Source organism: Mustelus asterias, chromosome 3, assembly GCF_964213995.1.
Source record: "Mustelus asterias chromosome 3, sMusAst1.hap1.1, whole genome shotgun sequence".
Classification (NCBI taxonomy): Eukaryota; Metazoa; Chordata; class Chondrichthyes; order Carcharhiniformes; family Triakidae; genus Mustelus; species Mustelus asterias.
The window spans coordinates 2,928,594-2,944,461 of record NC_135803.1 but is presented as its reverse complement, the minus strand read 5'-3'; the positions used below and the strand labels follow the sequence as shown (position 1 = coordinate 2,944,461).

Sequence of the window (15,868 nt, the reverse complement as noted above, 5' to 3'; positions counted from 1 at the left end):
TCTCACTGTCTGGGGAAACTCTCCCAGAGATGGACATAACTTCAAACTTTCCCCAAGAACCTTCACCAGGCTCCTTGTTGCCAGAAATATCTGAGAAAAATATCGCAATCAACAGCAGTGAGTCTTCATCGCATTTATCAACCTCGTTAGGGAGCAGATCAGAAACTCCGAGGGATTTTAGTTCGCCTGGACCCTAACTTTACATTTGATTTTGGAATTAGGTATGATTCCAGGAAGCTTTTATCTAAAGAAACTTTATTTAAGAACACAGAATATGACAAAAGGAATTAGCATAACTGTGATCTATTAAATACTTAAACATGACAAAGTATAATTCTTTTCAGCTAGCTATCTCTATTGTTCCAATTTAGCAGTATTCCCCCGTAGACATAAAGCCCTTCTTTAGAACCAATTAGCACAGAAACCAAAGCTGCTTAGGTAGGTACTAGATTTCCAGCCTTTTGACATTTCTGGAGAGCGATCCAGACAGACATCTGTCTTCTAATTCTTATACAGCATCTTCTCGAGAAAGCTCCACCCCCAGACAGCAGCATCTCAGAGAAAAAGGCTTGTTTCTTGGCAGATTCCAGTCTCCACTTCAGACAAAGCAAGAGATACAGAGAAAGCAACCTCGATCTAAAGGTCCCAAAAACAGACTGCCTGAGTTCATAGAAGTTCACATCCTTTAAAAAGTACCCGGATGAGCACTTGGCACATTATAACACTCAGGGCTATGGGCCAAGTGCTGGCAGATGGGATTAGGTGGGAGTTCAGGTATTTATAATGTGTCGGTGCGAACTCGCCTGCGCTGTGTGATTTTATGATTCTATTAACTAAAGACGTTTAGATTGAGGTTGCTTTTTCTGTATCTCTTGCTCTGTTTGAAGTGGGGACTGGAATCTGCAGTATTCCAGCTGTGGCCTCAGCAAAGTTCTATACAACTCCAACATGACTTTCCAGCTTTTGTAATCTATGCCTCGATTGATAAAGGCAAGTCGGCAGCATGGTCGGTGCAGGCTTGGAGGGCCGAAGGGCCTGTTCCTGTGCTGTAATTTTCTTTGTTCTTTTGTTTGTGTCCCATATTTCTTTTTCATCACCCTACTAACATGTCATTCTGCCATCAGAGATCTGTGGACAAACACGCCAAGGTCCCTTTGTTCTTCGGACCTTCCCAGTGTCAGACCTTTCACAGTATACTTCCCTGTCAAATTACTCCTTCCAAAGTCTATCACCTCACACTTTTCAGGGTTAAATTCCATCTGCCACTTCTCTGCCCATTTGACCATTCCGTCTATATCTTCTCACAGCCCAAGACACTCCGCCTCACTGTTAACCACCCGGCCAGCTCTCTGTGAAAGCCTAGCTGTGCCCAGTCACATGACCTTCCTGTCAATCAACGTAATTAAGCCCAACTCTGAATATCCCAGGGGAAAACACAAAAAAACAGAACCTAGTATTAATTCAGATAAAAACAAACATTGCAGCCATTAAGATCAGTTATGCTGCTCTGCAGCAACAATATTGTGCTGCTGGATCCAGACTCAACGGCTTTGATAAAATGGAAGGGACCAGACACTCAGCACAGAAACATGACTAATATACAGGTCTTAAAGGCACAGTGTCGTCACAACTTGAACAAAACATTTGATTCAGTGAATCACGAGGCTTTGTGGATTGTGCTTTAAAGATTTGGATATCTGAGAAACTTCATCCCAATCCTGTAACGCCTGCATGATGGTCTGAACGCTTCCAGAGTGCAGACTGGGGTGAAGCAAGGCTGGGTAAAAGCCCCCAGACTATTTACAATCTGCCTGACATTTATTATTCACTGCATCAAGCTTCAGCTGCCCTCTGGTGTGAGTGTTAAATATCACCTCAGTCTCCTCCCTAAAACTAAACTGACCATTGGGGGCGGCACGGTGGCACAGTGATTAGCACTGCTGCCTCACAGCGCCAGGAACCCGGGTTCGATTCCCGGCTTGGGTCACTGTCTGTGTGGAGTCTGCACGTTCTCCTCGTGTCTGCATGGGTTTCCTTCGGGTGCTCCGGTTTCCTCCCACAATTTGTAAGACGTGCGAGTTGGGTTGATTGGCCATGCTAAATTGCCCCTTAGTGTCAGGGGGACTAGCTAGGGTAAATGCATGGGGTTAAGGCATGGGTGGGATTGTGGTTGCTGCAGGCTCGATGAGTCGAATGGCCTCCTGTAGGGTTTCTATGATCATAGACACACACGATTCTCTATTTGTGATGACGGCAGTGTCGATGTCCACTGTATACCAGGGATGGTAGGAATGCACTACCAAGCAAGGTGGTTGAGGCAGACACGCTAGGATCATTTAAGACTTATCTAGATATGAACAGACTGGGAATAGAGGGATGCAAACGGATGGTCTAGTTAGGAACACATGATCGGTGCAGGCTTGGAGGGCCGAAGGGCCTGTTCCTGTGCTGTATTGTTCTTTGTTCTCCATCTTTTCACCTCTGTAACAAGAAGCTCTGTCTGTCCTGGAGTGTTTCTGAAACAAACCTCACATCAAGACACACCTGGTCAGATGAATATTCCACCTCGCTTACATATTGAAAGAGAAAGTCTACTTCTCTCACCTGGCTGCCACTTCCCTGACTCGATCACCATAAGACCATAAGACATTGGAGCAGAATTAGGCCACTCGGCCCATCGAGTCTGCTCCGCCATTCAATCATGACTGATATTTTTCTCATCCCCATTCTCCTGCCTTTTCCCCATAACCCCTGATCCCCTTATTAATCAAGAACCTATTTATCTCTGAAAGTTTATTTATCAGTCTCACAAGTAGGCTTACATTAACACTGCAATGAAGTTACTGTGAAAATCCCCTAGCCGCCATACTACACTGAGGGAGAATTTAGTACGGCCAATGCACCCTAACCAGCACATCTTTCAGACTGTGGGAGGAAACCGGAGCTCCCGGAGAAAACCCATGCAGACACGGGGGGAATGTGCAAATTTCACACAGTGATCCAAGCTGGGAGTCGAACCTGGGTCCCTGGCGCTGTGAGGCAGCAGTGCTAACCACTGTGCCATCCTCATTCGAGGGGGATCCAACACCTGGCCAGCTTTCTACAAACTGGCCCTCAGTGTCTGACAACAAAGAGCTTCCCAGGTTAACAAAAGTCTATTGTACGGAGCAGTTGCCCTCAGTGCACCCAGTGTGCGGCAGTGAGGCTGGATTTTATAGTAACAACACATCAGAGTGCGAGAAAAATTCCATCAGTAAACCCCCCACTGCATCCTCCACGTCCAATGGGAGGAGCTGTGGAACAGAAGCTCCTGTCCTCATTGGAGCTAGCTCCACCTGCATTCAGGCACAACTCCTGCGGACGGGACGCTGCGCCTCGGTGGTTGAAGAGCATCTCCAGCCAGGTCCTGATTTCCCAAATGCCAAGTGGTACATTCCAGGAAGGAGAAAGAAACTGCTTCAAAGACGCTCTGGAACTCTCCTTGAAGCAGGGCAGCATTGACACTGAGAGGAAGTGGGATTGTTCAAAATGACAACAACTCCATCAAACTTCATCGCGCTGAGAGTCACAAATCCCACCCCCCAATGAGGCAGAGCGGCGACAGAGAAGGGATCCCGTTCCCGACTGGGACATTCCTGCCCCATGTCCCAAAGAGCAGTGAACCGGCCTGTCCAATCACATAAAGACCCACGGCAGAACCTCACCAAGCTCAGCAGATACCATCTTCCAATCGAGCGGCAGCCACTGACTCAGGGAGGAGTGTGTGTGTGTGTGGTGGGGATGGGCAGTGGGGGAATTGGGTAGGGGTGGGGGTGAGGGTGGGGTATTGGACGGTTAAAGAGATATCTTGCTGTGACGCTGCAGCCAATGTTGGGGGGGGGGTGGGGGGGTTTGGGTGCAGATGGGGTGGGGGGGGTTACCGGGGAGGGGGGGAATTGGGTGGGGATGGGGGTGGAGTATTAGACGGTTAAGGGGATGTCTCACTGTGACACTGCAGCCAGTGTTGGGGGGGACGGGGGTGGTTGGTGGGTGCGGGGGGGGGGTGGCGTGGGTGCGGGGGGGGGGTGGCGTGGGTGCGGGGGGGGGGGGGTGGCGTGGGTGCGGGGGGGGTGAGGGGGGTGGGTGCGTGAAGGGGGGATGGGGTGTAAGATGTGGGGTGGGTGAGGAGGGGGGGAATTGGATGGGGGTGGGGTATTAGACGGTTAAGGGGATGTCTCACTGTGGCGCTGCAGCCAGTGTTTGGGGGGACGGGGGGCAGTCTTTCCCACTCTGGGACCTCTGGGATTTTCTCAGTAAGAGCGAGTGGATTTTCAGCGATTAACAGCTCGTTTCACCTCCTCAGGAAAGAATCAAAGCGGACGAGGTTGTCGAGTTGATAACACTGGAACAAAGACTGGATGAGAAACTCATCGTTAACCCTCGGGATGAATTGTGAACATTTAGGAATGAATATATTTATTTAATCTTCCTGCAACCCTTTTAGAATGTTGTAATTTTCTGTACAAACTGTAAATTTGAACTTGTTCAGAGATTCTTTCTAATGGTTGTTTTATTTTCAAGTTGAGTTTTGTTGCAAGGTGATTATTGCTTCATATTTGGGGTTTATTGTGAGTGGGGAACCGGCCTCAATGATTCACCCTCAGAGGTTAATTTTAGCACATTCAGTCTTGGGGAAAACAGTTCGTTTAAGAAGCTGCACCTGAAGGATTGTACTGAAATATCTCAGACAAACCAGATATACTGGATACCCTGTTACTGACCAGGTATACCCCAGATACCCTGTTACTGACCAGGTATACCCCAGATACCCTGTTACTGACCAGGTATACCCCAGATACCCTGTTACTGACCGGATATTCCCCAGATACCCTGTAACTGACCGGATATACCCCAGATACCCTGTTACTGACCGGATATTCCCCAGATACCCTGTCACTGACCGGATATACCCCAGATACCCTGTCACTGACCGGATATACCCCAGATACCCTGTTACTGACAGGGTATACCCCAGATACCCTGTTACTGACAGGGTATACCCCAGATACCCTGTTACTGACAGGGTATACCCCAGATACCCTGTTACTGATTGGATATACCCCAGATACCCTGTCACTGACCAGGATATACCCCAGATACCCTGTCACTGACTGGATATACCCCAGATACCCTGTTACTGACAGGGTATACCCCAGATACCCTGTTACTGACAGGGTATACCCCAGATACCCTGTTACTGACAGGGTATACCCCAGATACCCTGTTACTGACAGGGTATACCCCAGATACCCTGTTACTGACAGGGTATACCCCAGATACCCTGTTACTGACAGGGTATACCCCAGATACCCTGTTACTGACAGGGTATACCCCAGATACCCTGTCACTGACTGGATATACCCCAGATACCCAGTTACTGACCGGATATACCCCAGATACCCTGTCACTGACCGGATATACCCCAGATACCCTGTCACTGACCAGGTATACCCCAGATACCCTGTTACTGATTGGATATACCCCAGATACCCTGTCACTGACCAGGATATACCCCAGATACCCTGTCACTGACCGGATATACCCCAGATACCCTGTCACTGACCAGGTATACCCCAGATACCCTGTCACTGACCAGGTATACCCCAGATACCCTGTTACTGACCAGGTATACCCCAGATACCCTGTCACTGACTGGATATTCCCCAGATATCCTGTTACTGACCAGGTATACCCCAGATACCCTGTTACTGACCAGGTATACCCCAGATACCCTGTTACTGACCGGGTATACCCCAGATACCCTGTTACTGACCGGGTATACCCCAGATACCCTGTTACTGACCGGGTATACCCCAGATACCCAGTCACTGACTGGATATTCCCCAGATACCCTGTTACTGACCAGGTATACCCCAGATACCCTGTTACTGACCGGGTATATCCCAGTTACCTTGTTACTGACCAGGTATACCCCAGATACCCTGTCACTGACCGGATATACCCCAGATACCCTGTTACTGACCGGATATACCCCAGATACCCTGTTACTGACCAGGTATACCCCAGATACCCTGTTACTGACCGGATATACCCCAGATACCCTGTTACTGACCGGATATACCCCAGATACCCTGTTACTGACCGGATATACCCCAGATACCCTGTTACTGACCGGGTATATCCCAGATACCCTGTTACTGACCGGGTATATCCCAGATACCCTGTTACTGACCGGGTATACCCCAGATACCCTGTTACTGACCGGATATACCCCAGATACCCTGTTACTGACCGGATATACCCCAGATACCCTGTCACTGACCGGGTATACCCCAGATACCCTGTTACTGACCAGGTATACCCCAGATACCCTGTTACTGACCAGATATTCCCCAGATACCCTGTTACTGACCGGATATTCCCCAGATACCCTGTTACTGACCGGATATACCCCAGATACCCTGTTACTGACCGGATATACCCCAGATACCCTGTTACTGACCGGATATACCCCAGATACCCTGTTACTGACCGGGTATACCCCAGATACCCTGTTACTGACCGGATATACCCCAGATACCCTGTTACTGACCGGATATTCCCCAGATACCCTGTTACTGACCGGATATTCCCCAGATACCCTGTTACTGACTGGATATTCCCCAGATACCCTGTTACTGACCGGATATTCCCCAGATACCCTGTTACTGACTGGATATTCCCCAGATACCCTGTTACTGACCGGGTATACCCCAGATACCCTGTTACTGACCAGATATTCCCCAGATACCCTGTTACTGACTGGATATTCCCCAGATACCCTGTTACTGACCGGATATACCCCAGATACCCTGTTACTGACCGGATATACCCCAGATACCCTGTTACTGACCGGATATACCCCAGATACCCTGTTACTGACCGGATATACCCCAGATACCCTGTTACTGACCGGGTATACCCCAGATACCCTGTTACTGACCGGATATACCCCAGATACCCTGTTACTGACCGGATATTCCCCAGATACCCTGTTACTGACTGGATATTCCCCAGATACCCTGTTACTGACCGGATATTCCCCAGATACCCTGTTACTGACTGGATATTCCCCAGGTACCCTGTTACTGACCGGGTATACCCCAGATACCCTGTTACTGACCAGATATTCCCCAGAAACCCTGTTACTGACTGGATATTCCCCAGGTACCCTGTTACTGACCGGGTATACCCCAGATACCCTGTTACTGACCAGATATTCCCCAGATACCCTGTTACTGACTGGATATTCCCCAGATACCCTGTTACTGACCGGATATTCCCCAGATACCCTGTTACTGACTGGATATTCCCCAGATACCCTGTTACTGACCGGGTATACCCCAGATACCCTGTTACTGACCAGATATTCCCCAGATACCCTGTTACTGACTGGATATTCCCCAGATACCCTGTTACTGACCGGATATACCCCAGATACCCTGTTACTGACCGGATATACCCCAGATACCCTGTTACTGACCGGATATACCCCAGATACCCTGTTACTGACCGGATATACCCCAGATACCCTGTTACTGACCGGGTATACCCCAGATACCCTGTTACTGACCGGATATACCCCAGATACCCTGTTACTGACCGGATATTCCCCAGATACCCTGTTACTGACTGGATATTCCCCAGATACCCTGTTACTGACCGGATATTCCCCAGATACCCTGTTACTGACTGGATATTCCCCAGGTACACTGTTACTGACCGGGTATACCCCAGATACCCTGTTACTGACCAGATATTCCCCAGAAACCCTGTTACTGACTGGATATTCCCCAGGTACCCTGTTACTGACCGGGTATACCCCAGATACCCTGTTACTGACCGGATATTCCCCAGATACCCTGTTACTGACTGGATATTCCCCAGGTACCCTGTTACTGACCGGGTATACCCCAGATACCCTGTTACTGACCAGATATTCCCCAGATACCCTGTTACTGACCGGATATTCCCCAGATACCCTGTTACTGACCGGATATTCCCCAGATACCCTGTCACTGACCGGATGTACCCCAGATACCCTGTTACTGACTGGATATACCCCAGATACCCTGTTACTGATCGGATATACCCTAGATATCCTGTTATTGACAGGGTGTTCCCCGGATACCCTGTTACTGACTGGATATACCCCAGATACCCTGTTACTGACCGGATATTCCCCAGATACCCTGTTACTGACCGGATATACCCCAGATACCCTGTCACTGACCAGGTATACCCCAGATACCCTGTTACTGACCGGATATTCCCCAGATACCCTGTTACTGACCGGATATTCCCCAGATACCCTGTTACTGACCGGATATTCCCCAGATACCCTGTCACTGACCAGGTATACCCCAGATACCCTGTTACTGACCGGATATTCCCCAGATACCCTGTTACTGACAGGATATACCCCAGATACCCTGTTACTGACCGGATATTCCCCAGATACCCTGTTACTGACTGGATATACCCCAGATACCCTGTTACTGACCGGGTATACCCCAGATACCCTGTTACTGACCGGATATTCCCCAGATACCCTGTTACTGACCGGGTATACCCCAGATACCCTGTTACTGACCGGATATTCCCCAGATACCCTGTTACTGACTGGATATACCCCAGATACCCTGTTACTGACTGGGTATACCCCAGATACCCTGTTACTGACCGGATATTCCCCAGATACCCTGTTACTGACCGGATATTCCCCAGATACCCTGTTACTGACCGGATATTCCCCAGATACCCTGTTACTGACCGGATATACCCCAGATACCCTGTCACTGACCGGATATACCCCAGATACCCAGTTACTGACCGGGTATACCCCAGATACCCTGTTACTGACAGGATATTCCCCAGATACCCTGTTACTGACAGGATATACCCCAGATACCCTGTTACTGACCGGATATACCCCAGATACCCTGTTACTGACAGGATATACCCCAGATACCCTGTCACTGACCGGATATTCCCCAGATACCCTGTTACTGACTGGATATACCCCAGATACCCTGTTACTGACAGGATATACCCCAGATACCCTGTTACTGACCAGGTATACCCCAGATACCCTGTTACTGACCGGATATACTCCAGATACCCGGTTACTGACAGGATATACCCCAGATACCCTGTTACTGACCAGGTATACCCCAGATACCCTGTTACTGACCAGGTATACCCCAGATACCCTGTTACTGACCAGGTATACCCCAGATACCCTGTTACTGACCGGATATTCCCCAGATACCCTGTTACTGACTGGATATACCCGGATACCCTGTTACTGACTGGATATACCCCAGATACCCTGTTACTGACAGGATATACCCCAGATACCCTGTTACTGACCGGATATTCCCCAGATACCCTGTTACTGACCAGGTATTCCCCAGATACCCTGTTACTGACTGGATATACCCCAGATACCCTGTTACTGACAGGATATACCCCAGATACCCTGTTACTGACTGGATATACCCCAGATACCTTGTTACTGACTGGATATACCCCAGATACCCTGTTACTGACTGGATATACCCCAGATACCCTGTTACTGACTGGATATACCCCAGATACCCTGTTACTGACTGGATATACCCCAGATACCCTGTTACTGACTGGATATACCCCAGATACCCTGTTACTGACTGGATATACCCCAGATACCTTGTTACTGACAGGATATACCCCAGATACCCTGTTACTGACCGGGTATACCCCAGATACCTTGTTACTGACTGGATATACCCCAGGTACCCTGTTACTGACTGGATATACCCCAGATACCTTGTTACTGACAGAATATACCCCAGATACCCTGTTACTGACTGGATATACCCCAGATACCCTGTTACTGACTGGATATACCCCAGATACCCTGTTACTGACTGGATATACCCCAGATACCCTGTTACTGACTGGATATACCCCAGATACCCTGTTACTGACTGGATATACCCCAGATACCTTGTTACTGACAGGATATACCCCAGGTACCCTGTTACTGACTGGATATACCCCAGATACCTTGTTACTGACTGGATATACCCCAGGTACCCTGTTACTGACTGGATATACCCCAGATACCTTGTTACTGACAGGATATACCCCAGATACCCTGTTACTGACTGGATATACCCCAGATACCCTGTTACTGACTGGATATACCCCAGATACCCTATTACTGACTGGATATACCCCAGATACCCTGTTACTGACTGGATATACCCCAGATACCCTGTTACTGACTGGATATACCCCAGATACCTTGTTACTGACAGGATATACCCCAGGTACCCTGTTACTGACTGGATATACCCCAGATACCTTGTTACTGACTGGATATACCCCAGATACCCTGTTACTGACTGGATATACCCCAGATACCCTTTTACTGACTGGATATACCCCAGATACCCTGTTACTGACAGGATATACCCGGATACCCTGTTACTGACTGGATATACCCCAGATACCCTGTTACTGACTGGATATACCCCAGATACCCTGTTACTGACTGGATATTCCCCAGATACCCTGTTACTGACTGGATATACCCCAGATACCCTGTTACTGACTGGATATACCCCAGATACCTTGTTACTGACTGGATATACCCCAGATACCCTGTTACTGACTGGATATACCCCAGATACCCTGTTACTGACTGGATATACCCCAGATACCCTGTTACTGACTGGATATACCCCAGATACCCTGTTACTGACTGGATATACCCCAGATACCCTGTTACTGACTGGATATACCCCAGATACCCTGTTACTGACTGGATATACCCCAGATACCTTGTTACTGACAGGATATACCCCAGGTACCCTGTTACTGACTGGATATACCCCAGATACCTTGTTACTGACAGGATATACCCCAGATACCCTGTTACTGACTGGATATACCCCAGATACCCTGTTACTGACTGGATATACCCCAGATACCCTGTTACTGACTGGATATACCCCAGATACCCTGTTACTGACTGGATATACCCCAGATACCCTGTTACTGACTGGATATACCCCAGATACCTTGTTACTGACAGGATATGCCCCAGGTACCCTGTTACTGACTGGATATACCCCAGATACCTTGTTACTGACTGGATATACCCCAGATACCCTGTTACTGACTGGATATACCCCAGATACCCTTTTACTGACTGGATATACCCCAGATACCCTGTTACTGACAGGATATACCCGGATACCCTGTTACTGACTGGATATACCCCAGATACCCTGTTACTGACTGGATATACCCCAGATACCTTGTTACTGACAGGATATACCCCAGATACCCTGTTACTGACCGGATATTCCCCAGGTACCCTGTTACTGAATGGATATACCCCAGATACCCTGTTACTGACTGGATATACCCCAGATACCCTGTTACTGACTGGATATACCCCAGATACCTTGTTACTGACAGGATATACCCCAGATACCCTGTTACTGACCGGATATTCCCCAGGTACCCTGTTACTGACTGGATATACCCCAGATACCCTGTTACTGACCGGATATTCCCCAGATACCCTGTTACTGACCGGGTATACCCCAGATACCCTGTCACTGACTGGATATACCCCAGATACCCTGTTACTGACAGGATATTCCCCAGATACCCTGTTACTGACCGGGTATACCCCAGATACCCTTTTACTGACAGGATATACCCCAGATACCCTGTTACTGACCGGGTATACCCCAGATACCCTTTTACTGACTGGATATACCCCAGATACCCTGTTACTGACCGGGTATACCCCAGATACCCTGTTACTGACCGGGTATACCCCAGATACCCTGTTACTGACCGGGTATACCCCAGATACCCTGTTACTGACCGGGTATACCCCAGATACCCTGTTACTGACAGGATATACCCCAGATACCCTGTTACTGACAGGATATACCCGGATACCCTGTTACTGACAGGGTATACCCCAGATACCCTGTTACTGACAGGATATACCCCAGATACCCTTTTACTGACTGGATATACCCCGGATACCCTGTTACTGACCGGACATACCCGGATACCCTGTTACTGATTGGATATACCCCAGATACCCTGTTACTGACCGGGTATACCCCAGATACCCTGTTACTGACCGGGTATACCCCAGATACCCTGTTACTGACCGGATATACCCCAGATACCCTGTTACTGACCGGATATACCCCAGATACCCTGTTACTGACCGGGTATACCCCAGATACCCTGTTACTGACCGGATATACCCCAGATACCCTGTTACTGACCGGGTATACCCCAGATACCCTGTTACTGACCGGGTATACCCCAGATACCCTGTTACTGACTGGATATACCCCAGATACCCTGTTACTGACCGGATATACTCCAGATACCCTGTTACTGACAGGATATACCCCAGATACCCTGTTACTGACTGGATATACCCCAGATACCCTGTTACTGACTGGATATACCTCAAATACCCTGTTACTGACCGGATATACCTCAAATACCCTGTTACTGACTGGATATACCCCAGATACCCTGTTATTGACTGGATATACCTCAAATACCCTGTTACTGACTGGATATACCCCAGATACCCTGTTATTGACTGGATATACCTCAAATACCCTGTTACTGACTGGATATACCCCAGATACCCTGTTACTGACTGGATATACCCCAGATACCCTGTTACTGACTGGATATACCTCAAATACCCTGTTACTGACCGGGTATACCCCAGATACCCTTTTACTGACTGGATATACCTCAAATACCCTGTCACTGACCGGGTATACCCCAGATACCCTGTTACTGACTGGATATACCCGGATACCCTGTTACTGATTGGATATACCCCAGATATCCTGTTACTGACTGGATATACCCCAGATATCCTGTTACTGACTGGATATACCCCAGATACCTTGTTACTGACTGGATATTCCCCAGATATCCTGTTACTGACTGGATATACCCCAGATATCCTGTTACTGACTGGATATACCCCAGATACCTTGTTACTGACTGGATATTCCCCAGATACCCTGTTACTGATTGGATATACCCCAGATATCCTGTTACTGACTGGATATACCCCAGATACCTTGTTACTGACTGGATATTCCCCAGATACCCTGTTACTGATTGGATATACCCCAGATATCCTGTTACTGACTGGATATACCCCAGATATCCTGTTACTGACTGGATATACCCCAGATACCCTGTTACTGATTGGATATACCCCAGATATCCTGTTACTGACTGGATATACCCCAGATACCTTGTTACTGACTGGATATTCCCCAGATACCCTGTTACTGATTGGATATACCCCAGATATCCTGTTACTGACTGGATATAGCCCAGATACCCTGTTACTGATTGGATATACCCCAGATACCCTGTTACTGATTGGATATACCCCAGATACCCTGTTACTGATTGGATATACCCCAGATACCCTGTTACTGATTGGATATACCCCAGATACCCTGTTACTGACCGGATATACCCCAGATACCCTGTTACTGACCGGATATACCCCAGATATCCTGTTATTGACAGGGTGTTCCCTGGATATCCTGTTACTGACTGGATATACCCCAGATACCCTGTTACTGACTGGATATACCCCAGATACCCTGTTACTGACTGGATATAGCCCAGATACCCTGTCACTGACCAGATATACCCCAGATACCCTGTCACTGACCGGATATTCCCCAGATACCCTTTTACTGACTGGATATACCCCAGATACCCTGTTACTGACCGGATATACCCCAGATACCCCAGATACCCTGTTACTGACCAGATATACCCCAGATACCCTGTCACTGACCGGATATTCCCCAGATACCCTTTTACTGACTGGATATACCCCAGATACCCTGTTACTGACCGGATATACCCCAGATACCCCAGATACCCTGTTACTGACCAGATATACCCCAGATACCCTGTTACTGACCGGACATACCCCAGATACCCTGTTACTGACTGGATATACCCCAGATACCCCGTTACTGACTGGATATACCCCAGATACCCTGTTACTGACCGGATATACCCGGATACCCTGTTACTGACTGGATATAGCCCAGATACCCTGTTACTGACTGGATATAGCTTAGATATCCTGTTACTGACAGGATTGCGGGGTTTAATTAATGTAAAACTCCAACTGCTTCACTCATGTACTTTAAGAGAAGGAAGTCCGCTGTCCTTACTCTGGTTCTATCTCAGTCTCCAGACCACCACCAACACGATAGATTATAAACTGGTGCAGCAAAATTCTATCAAAACCACTATTGTTGGTTCAGGAAAGTCTCTGTTCCTCCGATCACTGGGGTGATGGGCAATAGAAACCTTAACTGCAGCAAGAATAATTTAAAATGACCAAACCCTGACCCTCCTGAATCTCCCACTATCATCATCCTGGGGGGTTTAGCATTGACCAAAAACTGAACTGGACTCGCCACATAAACACAGTGGTTACAAGAGCAGGTCGGAGGCTGGGAATCCTGCAGTGAATAACTCACCTCCTGACTCCCCAAAGCCTGTCGCGTGCTGTCTGCACCAATCTGAGCTTCCGTCTCATGATCCAGTAGCCATGGTCATGTCATGGACCGGGATTACAATTGGATACAATGGTTTGCACCCTGCGCCTTGCGAGAGAAGGTCTGCAGCTAATCCCAACAGTCTCTCGATCGGGTGTGAATAATCCACAAATTGAAGCTTACAGATTTGACTGGAAACCCAGTTCCACATTTAGTCCAGGTACCTGGTGTCCACTGACCCACTTTCGAAGTCCCATTAGAAGCAGTTTTGGCCAGTTTCCCCGAGTTCACCTCTGAGTGGGTCTGAACAGCAATACAACCACTGCACCACAGTCACCAATGTCACAGAGCTCCGACTGTTTTAGCTAGTGTCAGTAATGGATAAAAAAATCACTATTACTAAAAACAGAGCATGTTCTGATGTTGGGCCTGAAGCAGCTTATTGCTAGGAGCTTTACTCTGTACCTAACCCCATGCTGTACCTGTCCTAGAATCATAGAAACCCTACAGTACAGAAAGAGGCCATTCGGCCCATCGAGTCTGCACCGACCACAATCCCACCCAGGCCCTACCCCCATATCCCTCCACATTTACCCACTAATCCCTCTAACCTACGCATCTCAGGACACTAAGGGGCAATTTTTAGCATGGCCAATCAACCTAACCTGCACATCTTTGGACTGTGGGAGGAAACCGAAGCACCCGGAGGAAACCCACGCAGACACGAGGAGAATGTGCAAACTCCACACAGACAGTGACCCAAACCGCGAATCGAACCCAGGTCCCTGGAGCTGTGAAGCAGCGGTGCTAACCACTGTGCTACCGTGCCGCCCCTGGGAGTGTTTGATGGGGGACAGAGTAGAGGGAGCTTTACTCTGTATCTAACCCCGCGCTGTACCTGTCCTGGGAGTGTTTGATGGGGACAGTGTAGAGGGAGCTTTACTCTGTATCTAACCCTGTGTTGTACCTGTCCTGGGAGCGTTCGATGGGGACAGTGTAGAGGGAGCTTTACTCTGTATCTAACCCCGTGCTGTACCTGTCCTGGGAGTGTTTGATGGGGGACAGTGGAGAGGGAGCTTTACTCTGCATTTAACCCCGTGTTGTACACTTCAGTGCCTGATGTTAGGAACTCTATTTTTCTGCACTGATATCCCTCACCTTAAAAAAAAATGTCACTGATTGAAAACAATGTATAAAAATTGTGGTTTAACTTCCTGAGGGTGTGTGTGTTCACT

The 15,868-nt window shown here is 48.3% G+C and overlaps 1 protein-coding gene across 1 annotated transcript in view; it reads left to right on the top strand.

The window, feature by feature from the left end:
- p3h2 (prolyl 3-hydroxylase 2) overlaps window positions 1–5,274 on the top strand; it is a 152,309-nt gene extending 147,035 nt beyond the window's left edge. Inside the window, exon 15 of the mRNA XM_078204268.1 lies at window positions 4,343–5,274. Coding sequence (XP_078060394.1) covers window positions 4,343–4,435 — 93 coding nt within the window. The 3' untranslated portion in view covers window positions 4,436–5,274. The remainder of the gene's footprint in view (window positions 1–4,342) is intronic.
- Window positions 5,275–15,868: the final 10,594 nt, after the last annotated feature.